The sequence below is a fragment of the Sphaerodactylus townsendi genome, linkage group LG06, assembly GCF_021028975.2.
Source record: "Sphaerodactylus townsendi isolate TG3544 linkage group LG06, MPM_Stown_v2.3, whole genome shotgun sequence".
Lineage (NCBI taxonomy): Eukaryota > Metazoa > Chordata > Lepidosauria > Squamata > Sphaerodactylidae > Sphaerodactylus > Sphaerodactylus townsendi.
In genome coordinates, this window is record NC_059430.1 from 108,844,152 (window position 1) to 108,858,786 (window position 14,635).

The 14,635-nt window shown below is 47.0% G+C and overlaps 1 protein-coding gene across 1 annotated transcript in view; it reads left to right on the forward strand.

The window, feature by feature from the left end:
• The first annotated feature begins 260 nt into the window (after positions 1-260).
• Positions 261-14,635, forward strand: part of LIN28A (lin-28 homolog A) — a 59,454-nt gene continuing 45,079 nt past the window's right edge. The window contains exons 1-2 of the mRNA XM_048502247.1: positions 261-469; positions 1,527-1,702. Of these exons, the coding sequence (XP_048358204.1) occupies positions 439-469; positions 1,527-1,702 (207 nt within the window). The 5' untranslated portion in view covers positions 261-438. The remainder of the gene's footprint in view (positions 470-1,526; positions 1,703-14,635) is intronic.

Sequence of the window (14,635 nt, forward strand, 5' to 3'; positions counted from 1 at the left end):
ACGGCTGTGTATATGTGCGAACTGACACTAACCAGGGTCTACCCCATTGCTCGCAGGAATGGCAGGAGGTTGCATTTTTTGTCCCTTGGGAGGGAGGAGTGCTGGGGGGGGGGAGAGAGAGAGAGAGAAGGAGGCGGGGGAGAAGGCCAAAGGGGGAGGGGAAGGCCAGCAAGTGGGGGGAGAGGAGGTCCATTGTCTCTTAGAAATTTGGGAAGGTTTGGAAAGACTGGGGCCCTCCCACTGCTATTGTTGAAGTGAAGATGTAGCCAGCCTCTCTCTCTCTCTCTCTCGTCTTCCCTCCTCGTTTTGAAGCTTCCTCCTCCAGCCCTCCCTCTCCCCTCCCCTCTTTTTTGGGGGGCCGAGTGCTGCCGAGCCACCCTCTTCCAAGGCTGGCAGGCAGAGAGGAGGGCAGGCCGCCGGTTCCAGCAGGGGTGCAGGATGGGCTCGGTTTCCAACCAGCAGTTCGAAGGTTAAGTGATTTCTCTCCCCCCCCCTCCCTTCGCCAGTAATTCTTTTCGGGTCCCAGGTCCCTTCTTCGCCTTCCCCTCCCCAATTTTTTTTCCTTGGAATTCAGTTGCACGTGGGGCGAATTTGGGTTTTTAAGGACATTTTAACAGTTTTTTTTTCTTTAAAGGGGGAACTTTGGCTCGTTAAAAAATGGTTTCTTTATGGAGGGTCAGGAGAGTTCTTGCTGCCCCTACGGAGGGACACGCTTTCTTCTTCTTTTAAATGGCAAAACGGTCCTTTGGGGTTAAGGGGATAGAGCAAGCGGGAACACTTTTCGTGGTTTAACATGTACTTGAGTTGGGTGGGGGGAGGGCGTTAGAGAAACTTTTAGGGGATTCTGGAGAGAGTTAAAAAAAAACCTTTGAAGCTGCCTGCATACTTCCAAATGGCTTCGACCGCAAATGCCTTTTCTTTTGAGAATGTTTGCTTGAAACATTTTCTTGTGGTGGGAGGGAACACCAATAAATCGACTTTCCACTCCCTCAAAAGTCTTTAAACTAGTTTTAAATGGGGTTAGCGGCTCTTCGTTCCTTGCCTGCCCAGTCTGACTTCCTACCCTCGGTACACGCCGCGCTGGACGAGGAAGGACCCTGCCGCGGGATATTTGGGATTTCAGGGCTCCCCATTTCCTCGTTGGGTTGGGGGCGGGGAGGCAATGCCGGCCGGTTAAGAAACAGCAACCCGGTATCCATGCCCACCCCCACCCCGCTGCTTTGGCCTTAAGATGGAGGGGGGGGGTTCCCTTTTGCTCCATGGAGGAGCGCTTCACATCGGGCCAGGGGCTTCCCTTCGGCTTCCCCCCAGCCGAGGCTCCAGATGGTGGGTGCGGGTCGGCGGTGCGCTCGGCGCGGCTGGAAGGCCGGGCTGCCGCTGGGGCGCTGCGGGCATGGCGAGGGGTTTCCCTGCTGGGGAGTAGCCAGCCGGGCGCCCCGACCCCCCAGCCGCTGGCCCCGTGGCGCGCGAGGACGACGACCCCCCGGGGCCGGGCCGCGGCTGACGATCGGCGTGTATGCTTGCAGGGGGCTGCGCCAAAGGGAGCGAGGAAGAGCCCACGGGGGACGAGGCCGGCCAGCCGCTGCTGCACGGCGCCGGCATCTGCAAATGGTTCAACGTGCGGATGGGCTTCGGCTTCCTGTCCATGACCACCAAGGAAGGCATCGCGCTCGACTCCCCCGTGGACGTCTTCGTGCATCAGGTGAGCGGCGGCCGGCGGGCCTGGGGCCTACGGCGGGGCCTAGAGGAGGGGCGCAAAGTTGGCCAAGTGCTGCCGGGGCCTCGTGGGCTGAGCCGGGCTCGACGCCCACCCACCGCCCGGCCTCTTGGCCCACCCGCCCTGCAGGCCTCGCCCTCTCCGGCAGCCAGGCCTGGGTTCAAGAGCGGGTTGTTGGCGGCGAGGGAGGCCCGCCCGGCTTCCCCGGCGCCCCTCCTCCCTCTCTAGGGCTCTCTTGGGAGGGCGCCTTTTCCTTTTCCCTCTTTCTAAAATCCCAATAAATGACACAGAATTGAAATCTCGGGTTTTGGACGGGAGACACTCAGCCAACGACTCCGCGCAAAGCGGAGCCAGCTGCTTCTGGGGGCTTGACCTGGCATCGTTCTCTCGAAAGGCCAGGTTTTTAGGGCGTTTGGGTGGAAGCCCAGTAGTGGCTTGGCTTCTCTCACCCAAATGGAAAGAAGGCCTCCTTTTCTGTCACCCAGTTTGAATGACTGCTTAAAAAATGGCGAGGCCCTTGCTCTCTAGTTCTGGCCTGAAAAGTTCAAAACACTTAGGACTGCAGTTTAAAATGGTACTTTTCCTTGGGCTGGGATGCAAAGATGCTTCCAAGCTTTAGTAACTTCAGTATAATGATGCTGATGCTACTGATTCAAAAAAATATGGCATTGAGTGGCTTTGTGAGTGGAGTTCTGTTTTATTTGTCCAATCCACTGGTGTCAAACTCATGGCCCTCCAGACGTTATAGACTACAGTTCCCATCATCCTCTGCCAGCATGATGCTGGCAGAGGATGATGGGATCTGTAGTCCATAACGTCTGGAGGGCCGCGAGTTTGACACCTAATCCATGAAGGGTAGGATACAGAGTGACCCTTTTTGTCTCTACTGCTGTATTTCCTCTCCCTGAATATGGGCCAGAAAGTCCATGACAGAAAGTCCATGACACTCCTAAACTGCTTTGGCACCAGTTTATCCCAGTGAAGTGTTTGAGAGCTACTGTGCCATGAAAACAGACTTTTTAAAAAAGGTGTTATTTTGATTTGACAGTGCCAACTTCTGCTAATGGTGAGATAGCAATTATTGCTTTGGGTACAAACAATAGTCAGAAATAATTTCAGCTTTGGGAATGAGTTAGGGCTGTAGTGAAGTTTCAGTCGACAGCGTAAGCAAATGGCTGATTAGGTTTCCAAATGGAGTGGAAAATGTAAATAGGTTGGCTGTGGGTTTGGGGCTAACAAAAGAAAGTCACTCTTTTGTATGCTGTCTAACCTCTGGAGTTCCCTACTGCAAGATATGAATTAAGGACAGAAATGCTAGGGATATGGTCAATCACACTTGCCAAATGGAACCTCCATGTTCAGAGGCAGTGTACCACTAAACACCAGTTCTTAGGGCAAAAAAACCAGGGGAAAGCAAATGCTTATGACTTTTGAGTCTTTGGAAGAGGCTGTTCTTTTTGGAATCCTAATCAGATGGATGTTTGTCTGATCTTGCCAGGGCTTTTTATATGATTGTCTGTTTTTCAGTTTTATAGGCAAGAACATAGAACTTCACATTATTGACATGTTTCATGGCCTCTCTTGAAACAACTATTCTGAGAAAGCAGGGAGGGTAGAGAGCCTTCAGGCACCACAGAGTTTTCAGACACGTCAGCATAGTTTGTTATGTGTCTAACAAAAGACGTTACATAACTTGGGGACTTCTTTTATGGGACCCCGGAGGGTTCACTTTTGTTGGGGGAAAGTTGTTTGCATTGATGTAAATCTTGCTTTGTAGAGAGAAAATATAGTGGGAGGAAATGGGTGTGATCTGAAGATCTATCTATGCTTTTTCAAAAATGATCTTCTTGTACTGTAATGGTTGAGGCGTGGGCTTGACTTTTTGAAGCATAAATTCAAACTCCAAGGATCGAAACATGCACATGTTTGAATTTAGGCAAAAGACTGGATACTGAACATTAAGAACATAAGAACATAAGAACAAGCCAGCTGGATCAGACCAAAGTCCATCTAGTCCAGCTCTCTGCTACTCGCAGTGGCCCACCAGGTGCCTTTGGGAGCTCACATGTAGGATGTGAACGCAATGGCCTTCTGCGGCTGTTGCTCCCGATCACCTGGTCTGTTAAGGCATTTGCAATCTCAGATCAAAGAGGATCAAGATTGGTAGCCATAGATCGACTTCTCCTCCATAAATCTGTCCAAGCCCCTTTTAAAGCTATCCAGGTTAGTGGCCATCACCACCTCCTGTGGCAGCATATTCCAAACACCAATCACACGTTGCGTGAAGAAGTGTTTCCTTTTATTAGTCCTAATTCTTCCCCCCAGCATTTTCAATGAATGTCCCCTGGTTCTAGTATTGTGAGAAAGAGAGAAAAATGTCTCTCTGTCAACATTTTCTACCCCATGCATAATTTTGTAGACTTCAATCATATCCCCTCTCAGCCGCCTCCTCTCCAAACTAAAGAGTCCCAAACGCTGCAGCCCCTCCTCATGAAGAAGGTGCTTCAGTCACATAATCATCCTTGTTGCCCTTCTCTGCACTTTTTCTATCTCCTCAATATCCTTTTTTTGAGATGGGGCGACCAGAACTGGACACAGTACTCCAAGTGCGGTCGCACCACTGCTTTATATAAGGGCATGACAATCTTTGCAGTTTTATTATCAATTCCTTTTCTAATGATCCCCAGCATAGAGTTTGCCTTTTTCACAGCTGCCATGCATTGAGTTGACATTCCCATGGAACTATCAACTAAGACGCCTAAATCCCTTTCCTGGTCTGTGACTGATAGCACTGACCCCTGTAGCGTGTATGTGAAGTTTGGATTTTTTGCCCCTATGTGCATCACTTTACATTTTGCTACATTGAACTGCATTTGCCATTTCTGAGCCCACTCATCTAATTTATCAAGGTCCGCTTGGAGCTCTTCGGAATCCTTTGTGGTTCTCACCACCCTACATAATTTGGTATCATCTGCAAACTTGGCCACCACGCTACCCACCCCTACTTCCAGGTCATTTATGAATAGGTTAAAGAGCACTGGTCCCAAAACGGATCCTTGGGGGACACCACTCCCGACATCTCTCCATTGTGAGAACTTCCCATTTACACCCACTCTTTGTTTCCTATTTCTCAACCAGTTTTTAATCCATAGGAGGACTTCCCCTCTTATTCCTTCATTGCTGAGTTTTCTCAACAGTCTCTGGTGAGGAACTTTGTCAAAAGCCTTTTGGAAATCCAAGTAGACAATGTCCACCGGTTCACCCCCTGTCCACATGCCTGTTTACACCCTCAAAGAACTCTAGTAAGTTTGTAAGACAGGATTTGCCTCTGCAAAAGCCATGCTGACTCTTTCTCAGCAGGTCTTGCTTTTCTACATGTCTTATAATTTTATCTTTAATGATAGATTCTACTAATTTACCAGGAACAGATGTCAAACTGACTGGCCTGTAATTTCCCGGGTCCCCCCCTAGATCCTTTCTTAAAGATTGGTGTGACATTGGCCATCTTCCAGTCTTCAGGGATGGAGCCTGATTTCAGGGATAAGTTGCATATTAAAGTGAGAAGATCAGCAATTTCATGCTTGAGCTCTTTAAGAACTCTTGGGTGAATGCAATCTGGGCCAGGGGATTTGGTAACATTTAGTTTATCAATGGCTGCCAGAACTTCTTCCTTGTCTACCACTATCTTCACTAGTTCCTCGGATTCACCTCCTAAGAAGCTTGGTTCAGGTGCAGGAATGTTCCTCACCTCCTCTTGGGTGAAGACAGATGCAAAGAATTCATTCAGCTTCTCTGCAATCCTCCTGCCATCTTTTAGCACACCCTTTGTTCCTTTGTCATCTAACGGGCCTACCGCTTCCCTTGCTGGCTTCCTGCTTTTGATGTACTTGAAGAACTGTTTGTTGCTGGTCTTGATGTTCATAGCCATGCGTTCCTCATAATCCTTTTTTGCCTCCCTTACAGCTAACTTGCTTCTCTTTTGCCACCATTTGTGTTCCCTCTCATATTCTTCATCAGCCAAACTGGACTTCCATTTTCTAAAAGACATTTTCTTTTTTCTGATAATTATTCTAGTATAACATTGGTCTTGAGTAATACTGTAATGAGTAACTCTTGCTTCTGTGTAAGCCTACTTTAGGGCAGAACACTTTTGCAGCTTTACCAATAGTTGGGATAAGGTACCAAGCTCATTTTTGCTAGTGAGGTAAAAATATGACTCCCCTTTCCTGAATGTGTTACTATCATAGAACTGAATGTTGTTAAGATATAATGAGCTGATACATGGGTTTTGATTAGTAATGTGAGCTGAATACTATTTGTTCAGCTATCATGGACAAATTTAGTTTGTAAGTGCTTTAAACAATAGTGGGGAACAATTGAGGTGGGTTTGTGCAGATCTGGATATTTTATTCTCTAGCAGGACGAAAAAGGCTTGATTTCTTCTAGTGTAAACTTTAAACTGCAATACATTGTAAGTAAGGAACCAGACTGTGTCAAGTTGATTTGTGATAAATGAGATCCTGAAAGAGTCTGGAACCTGCTTGCTGTATAGCTGTTGCAGTGGACTTACTCTCGAGTAAGGAACATGAAGCATGGAGTTTTTATGTGCTCCAGAGGAGTAGCTGTATTTGTCTATTGCTGCAAAAATGAGGAAGAGTTATGTGGCACCTTAAAGACTTACACATTATTATTCTAGTAGAACTTTCATGGATCGGAGTAGTTTGATGAGATGGACTTTAGTCTGCAAAAGCTTCTATTGAAATAAACTCAGGTTAGCTTTAAAATGCCACAGTATTCTTGTTTGTTTCAGCATTACATATGGAAACATAAAGAAAGTGGAGATCCTTTTTTGACGCCAACTGGTCTGTACTTCCCCAGGGTTTTGTTTCCCCTCCCCACAGGCAGATGGTAATTCTAAAAGAATGAATGGATCTGACCCCTGATTTTGGCATTTTTCTACCCCCCATCCCCAGAGCATGGCTTCTCCAGGTTGGGACTCGGATACATTGATGGAAAAGCCCAGAGGGAATTAGCTGGGAATGCTGATTTTGCTGTTCCTCCTGGGAAGGATGCAAATTGTGGCAGGAGTATAGGACAGAAAGGACAGTTGCTTGAGTGACTCTCTCTGTCATATTTGTATGTGACTGAACACTGGGGCAGCTCCAGTTTTCTGTAGGGGGGTTTCAACATCTGGAATGCCAAAGTTTTGCCTTAAAGAAATGTTTGGATTTTCTGCCCATTGAGCTTGGATGCTTTTGTGGAATTTGATGCAACCCCCCCCACCCCCAGCAATGGAGACCATGGGCTGAATCCTTCTATTCTCCCCAGCATTTATTGCCCCCAGACAGTCTAGTTTTCTGATTGCCGGCCACTAATAGCTCCACACAAAAATAATTAGCCTGGGTGTTTCTAGTCATTGTCCTGCCCTCTTCCACATCCAGCCCTTCTATGGGGAAAGCTCAAATGGGCTGGGGAGATGCGTTTTAACTCCATGCAGTATCTTTGTGACTGCACAGTTGACTGCCACAAGTATGTTCACACATTTCAAGCAGCATAAAGCAGTGTGGGAACCTTGGGGTGCGCTTTTGATGATTTTTAAAAAGGAGAATGGTATCTTTCTAATATTTAAAAATGAAAAATGGTTAAATCAAATTGCTGGGGGTAGGTCTATCCACAGCAATTCACCGAAGTACCAAAATGGAGCCTTCATGTACAGTGACTGTAGGCCTTTGTGCCATGCTTATAAGCTTCCATGGGTGTCTGGCAGGTAGCAGGCAAAAACAGAATGAGACTTTTGTAGGCCTGGTGGGTGTGGATTGTATCCAGACTCAGTTTTCCACTAATGGAAGGGGCTTCTAACAGCAGGACTGAACTTTCCTGCCTTCTACTGCAGCCCATTCATCTCCCTGAAGCGCTGCTTCTGGGGGCCCTCCAGAATGTCATGGGGGGCAGCAAGAAGGAGAAATTGGCAGAAATTGATCCTCCTGTTTGTAGAAAATTTCATCTGGATTCAAACCTGCTGTGGAATTTGAGGGTGGAATCCCAAGGAAGTAAAAAGGTGTGTGCAAGTTCAGACTGCCAGTGTAAGATCATTTTTCTAACAAAAAAAATCCCCTTGGTAACACTACGTTCCTACAAGTAACACAGCCGTTGTAGCTTGGCTCCTGGTATGCCACTGTAGTTTCTTTCCTTTTAACTTGTAGAGTGTCCCTCTTTTTAATTTTGTTGAAAGGATTCCAAAGTGGTAGCTGCAGCCGCCTGTGCAGTTGGAAGTGATACAGTTCACTCCTGTGCTCTGAGCTGATCTTAAACTGAATGTTGGCATCTGGTAAACTGCTCATGTGTTAGATTTCTTAGGAAAATGCAACATATCTGTTCCTTCTCTGTTCTTATAGCAAGGGCCATTGTCGGGTTTCTTGCTTAATATCCAGTCTGTCTTCCTTAAACTGTTCTCATTTTCCCCTATACCATTTTTGACAAACTAAGAAGGCATTTGTCTTTTGGGGCAGAGATTTGATGCCATTGCCCTACCGCAGTGGTGGCGAACCTTTGGCTCTCCAGATGTTATGGACTACAATTCCCATCAGCCCTTGCCAGCTTGGCCAATTGGTCATGCTGGAAGGGGCTGGTGGGAATTGTAGTCATAACATCTGGAGTGCCAAAGGTTCACCACCACGGCCCTACCATGTGTTACCAGTGGATTGAAATATACCTCTGTAGTTCCCACACGTGAAATGGGGGGCTATGTGCTGTATAGCACTTTATAATTCAGGCACACTAGAAAACCATCCCCCCTCCCCTAGCCCACCGGAGGCCAGGGTGATGGAAGCACATTTCAGCCCGGCTGGCCAAATGCCTGGTGGAACAGGTCTGTTTTCCAGGCCCTGCGGAAACTCGACAAGTCCCGCAGGGCCCTGGTCTCCCTAGCCTAGGGAGCCTGTTCCACCAGAGGGGTATGCATCATGATTAAAGTATTTCAGTGTGTACGTCCAACTGCAGTTGATGGGTTGTTATCCAGGGCTGCCAGATCTGGGTTGGGAAATAACTGGAGATTTTGGGGGTGGAGTCTGTGGAGGGTGGGGTTTGGAAAGGGGAGGGGAGGGATATCCACAGGGCATAATGGCATGGAGTGCACCCTCCAAAGCAGCCATTTTCCCTAAGGGAACTGATCTTGGTTGTCTGGAGATCAGCTGTAATCGTGGGAGCTTTCCAGGTGCCACATGGAAGTTAACAACCCCCATTGTATCCAGACTTAAGTTTTTAATTATCAGAATGGACATTTGCTGCTTCCTGCTGCGCTTCACTGATTTTCATGAAATGCTGGTCCCTGGGGGAGACCCTGCAGAGTAACATGAGAGGTGTCTGAAGTGGTCAACCCTTTAAAGATACTTGACTTATTAGAAACAATTTGCCATTTGCAAGTGTTAACAGTCATCCCGTTTTGGGTGTTGAGGGCTGCGCATTCCTCTTTTGCTAGCTGTTCATGTACGGTTGGTTCTCGCTGGAAGTTCATTTTAAGGATAAATCTGCTGTTTTTAAAGTTGTCAGGCGATACTTTGCTGTCATTGAAAAGAGACTGTGATACTGCTTGGCCACGTGTCGTTTCATCCAGGAGACTAGAGCAGTGTTTCCCAACATTTTTGATGTCACGGTACTCTTGACCTCACTCTTCATATCTTATGGTACCCCTGCCATCCCCTCCACCTTCCCCTCCCAGTGCCCCTGCCTGCCACCACCACCCCACCTTCTCCTCCCAGGGTGAAGAGAAGCATTGTGGGGCAGGAAGTAGCTGCTGACCTTGTGGCAGGTCCTGCCCCCTGGGCCAGCTCCATGTCCTTGCTGGCACCGGTGGAAGACACCGCAAAAGTGAGGGGGGCTGGTAGCATTGCCGTGGTATCTTTGGGACATGCTCACAGCACCCCAAGGTACCACGGAACCCTGGTTGGGAATCACTGGACTAGAGTAAGAATCGAAGAAGTGTTGGACTGTGCTCTTCTCATGTCTAAGCACCTGAGTGGTCTATTTTGAAGACACTGAGTTTGTGGACACCTCCAGTTTCATCAAATCTCTGCAAAAATTCCCCGCCATTTGCGGACCTGTCAAGCTACTCAGGTCCAACTGAGATATGAATTTTGTGGGTGCCTGCAGGGAGCTGGGGATGCAAGGTGAACAGAATCTTGACCCTGAACTCTGCAACTAAGCAAGCACTCAGGACTGTACGCTGATATTCAGTCCTTCCCATGCATTTCACATGGGTGGTGCCTGGGAACGTATGATAGGCACAGCATGCAAGATCTTAGATTCTATGCTAGTGAGTACTCCATCGCTTACCCATGGGACTCTGATCACCCTTATGGCAGAAGTTGCTACCTTCATCAGTGCAATCCTGGTTTCTTCTTAAGCTGAGAACTCAACCACCCTCTGTTTTGTGCTCAGACAATTGTCTGATGAGATGGTTAAGTCTGATAAAAGCTCCTTTTTAATGCTTCACTGCCAAAGGAGGTGGAAGAAAGCAGAAGGGTACAGTGATTGGTGTGAGATGTGCTTTGCCAGAGGTGCAAGAACGGACTGAGGATTGGTGTCCTGTGGCTTGCATGGCTGCAGAACAGCATGAAGAAAAGGCAACCTGAACAGCATCCAGTTGCCAATAGCCATCCTGGCAGAGGAGAATAGGGTGCGCGTGTTGCATCGGGCGCTGGGGGAGGCAAAAGTTCAGGTTTGTGTTTTTGTATTTTTAGTGTTTTTTCAGTTTTTGGCCTGCAGGGGGCACAGTTTTTAAGCAGCACCAAAATTTCAGGGTATCTTTAGGATACTCTTATGATGATACTACCCAGATTTGGTGAGGTTTGGTTCAGGGGGTCCAAAGTTATGGACTCCCAAAGGGGGTGCCCCCATCCCCCATTGTTTCCAATGGGAGCTAATAGGAGATGGGGGCTGCACCTTTGAGGGTCCATAACTTTGGACCCCCTGAGCCAAACTTTACCAAACCTTTGTGGTATCATCTGGAGAGTCTCCTAAAGATATCCTGAAATTTTGGTGCTGCTAGCCTAAAATCCATGCCCCCTGCAGGCAAAAAACTGAAAAAACACTAAAAATACAGAAAACCCTCAAATGAACATGGGGTGGGGGCCCGCACACAAAACTCAGATTTTCCCTAGCTACACCTCTGCATCCTGGGCATCAATTCCAGGAGTGCAGATTTTCCAGATTCCCTTCTGGCTTTTGCTGTGATTGTGTCTGAACGTTTTTGCTTGAGCCCTGTGCCTGTGACAGCACCATTCAGAGGCCTGGTCAGCTAGTGTGACATAGTGGTTAGAATACTGGACTAGAATCTGGGAGATGCAGGTTCAGATCTCTGCTCTGCCTTGAAACTTGCCGGGTGTGCCTTGGGCCTGTTAAACTCTTAGCCTAACCTGCCTCACAGAGTTGTTGGAAGGATCAAATAGACAAGCAGAAAGCAATGTTGTAAACGGCCTTTGTGTCCCCTTTGGGGACAACAGTGAGATAATTTATAACTAAATACACGAATGTGAGAGGGAGGGGGGAGCAGTTTCTTATCTGTCTGTTCCTCTGCCTAGGCATAATCAGCCTAACATGCACAGAAGGTATCTCTGTATGAACTGTGGCTCTCTCTGCATGGTCAAGAAAGCTGCATTTCAAGGGCTCCTGACTATGGGGGTTGAAGAGAGTGAGTTTGTGCTGATTTTCTGTTGAATGCACCTGGGGATAAGCCTAGCTGGCACTATGCCTTACGCCGTTTGCTGTTCTCATTGCTGATCAGAGTTACAGAATTGTGTATTCCTGGTTCTGTTGCTTAGTTTATTGGATATCTTATGCTGTATGATTACCAAGTAAAGAAAGAAGGGAGAAATGTAATCTGATTGGAGAATCCATGAGAAAGGGGGGGGGGGGCATAAATAAGCCAAATAAACAGCTATCTCCCCCCAACCCCGTCAGCACTTTCACACTTTCAGTGCACTTCTGGTGCATTGAAGGAGCAGCAGTGGCATAGGAGGTTAAGAGCTCGTGTATCTAATCTGGAGGAACCGGGTTTGATTCCCAGCTCTGCCGCCTGAGCTGTGGAGGCTTATCTGGGGAATTCAGATTAGCCTGTACACTCCCACACATGCCAGCTGGGTAACCTTGGGCTAGTCACAGCTTCTCGGAGCTCTCTCAGCCCCACCTACCTCACAGGGTGTTTGCTGTGAGGGGGGAAGGGCAAGGAGATTGTCAGCCCCTTTGAGTCTCCTGCAGGAGAGAAAGGGGGGATATAAATCCAAACTCTTCTTCTTCCTCTTCCTCTTCCTCCTCCTCCTCCTCCTCCTCCTCATAACTGGATTTTACTGTGTGGAATAGCAAAAACCATGTGCAAATTATTGCTAAATTGAATAAGTGCTTTATTCAGTATGTTTGAAAGTTCCATATTGGAATGTGCGTGAATGGTTATGTTTGTAAAATTTGACAAGTCTGTGGTATAGTGGATGGGGACCCTCCTTTGATTCTTGAGCTGTAACTACTATTGTTTTGGCCCACGTGAGCCTCCATGGTGGTAAGAAAGTCATGACGACTTGGTAGCCATTCCAGCTGTCTTAACCAATTATTGTGTTACTGATAGAGGCATTCGGGGTTGTTCTTGCATGCAGTGGCTCGAAAGATAGTCCTCCTCTCCCTAAGTCACAGAATGATGTGGTGAGAGTTGATTGCAGCTGCATAGTAGTTTTTAAAATCTACATACAGCTGAGCTAGGTTTTTTTTACTGTTGGGGAAGGTTTTTTTAGGGGGGATTTGAGTATGTGATTCTCCATCTGAAAGAGTATGGGCTTTTTTCTGTCACTTTCCATCTTACTATGCTGTTTGATTGGGTCCACAGCTTGGGAGGAGAGCAATGTATTTATGTAGTTATTTTATGAGATTTTTATACCACTCCTTCCCTGCCAGGCTCGGGGCAGTTTCCAATGAACAAATACACATAATTCTTCAGTCCAATAAATACAATATAATAAAATTCAAGGCCTTATCTTACCATACCTCTACATCTGCAATCGTTGATGGTGATAAAAATCCAGTTCCCAATAAATTAACCAACAGATCAGGAAGAAAAAAAGAGAAGGGGGTGGGGAAGGGGAAGGGGATGTACTTGTACATGCAGCCTCTGAGGCAGTTGTCTTTGCTTTGTTCTGGCCAGTTGCATGGGGTTCTGATGTAGAAGCTTACTGTGGGAGCTGGGAATTTTGCACTTCTAGTATATATTTTTTTTAAAAAAAAACAATCTCACCGAGGTGCTTAGGGTGGAGTGTACGACCTTTTCTTCTCATTACTGTTTTATCTTCCCAAGCACCCCGTGAGGTCAATTGGGCAGACCGAGCTAGAGAGCATTCATGACCCAAGGGCACCCATGGAGTTTCATGAATGAGTGGGGATTTGAACCCAGGTCTCTGAGATCCTAGTCCAGTCTTACCTACGCTGGCTCACGTGTGGGGAGTTGGCCATAAATTTGCCACGTAGACTGAAGTGGGCTATTTTCAGCCTTCATGGCCACCCTCCCTTCTGATCTATGCTGCTAATAAAACTGGCTTATCTGGCAGCATTATTTATTGTAAAAGTGAACGAAGTGCATGGAAACCAGTGTGTAAATACGATTTTACTGCTTGCTGCATTGCTGCTTCAGGGTGAACCTGAAATTTCTGCAGTAGTGTGAGTTCTTCTTGATTTGTAGCAAAACACCGGCAGGACAGAAGGGGGTAGGACAAATGGCCACTTCTGACTGCAAAAGTGTGCGTGGGGAGTGCGTTCTTTGTCTATTCACATGCCCTTAGTGTAAGACAGTGTTTATTTATTTATTTATTTCGATTTCCCTAGCGGGGAATCTTTCAGATCTGGCTGCAGCTAGGGCCTATTGATAACACTTTCTTGGCTATTTACATAAGAGAATGATGAACTGCAGGAAGTAACTGTGGGAGAAAGGAGGGAATTGGCCTCTTAGATCTATTAAATTACTTTATTACAGGAACTCGGTTTGAATGGCCCTTCCTGGCATGGGGTTTGGCTCCATCTCTCCCTACCCACCATCTTCCCCCCTATCTGATCACAAAGCTGTTACAAGCCTAGCAGGAATGGGGCTGTGGGGGAGGGGGTCAACAGGATTGTCTGATTAGGCAATATCTGGGTTGCATAGCCTTGGTTCTTGAAATGGAGGATAATTTAGGGAACAACAAATATTGAGGAAATGATAACGTTTTGGGGGAAACTTGAGGTGGGATTTGGTGAGCTGAATCTAGGAGAAGCCAGACTGCCTTTGTTAGTAGGCCAAATCAATTTCTGCTTCAATTGATTTCCACCCTAAAGAATAGAGGTTTTCCATGCTCTGGTTTCATCATGGCCTGCTGAAAACCAGCCCACGTTTTATAGCTTCTCTGAAAGCACTTTACCGATTTTCTAGTGGCAGGGAGTTCCAGATCTGGGAGGCCAAGTACCTGTTTTGGTGTTTGAGATGGTACAGTTAGAAATTCACTGTTTTGTTGTGATAGGGACGCTTTTTAGCTTTGAATTGCCTGGGAAGCAGTTTTGAAAAGAAGATTTGGTTTTCTATAAATCTTGCAACTAGACCTGTCATAGTTGACTTTGTTGCTTGCTTTGGGAAATTAACCTGTTCTTGGTGTCCCTAAGAATTCTCAGTTTTCTTCTCCTGTGTCTAGAATGATCCTGTCTAACCTAAACTCTTGTAAACCTTTACTCACAGAGCTGGACCAGTCATTGCACTGGAGTCTGGTGGCATCTTGAAGACGAATAAATATGTCATGGGACACAGTTTTATGCTCCCAAGTCAGCACCAACAAACAGATGCATGAAGGATTGATTTGAGAGAGTGTCATGTGTGCTGATGGAGAGGAAAGAGGTTGAAACAAGCTTATATTGTGC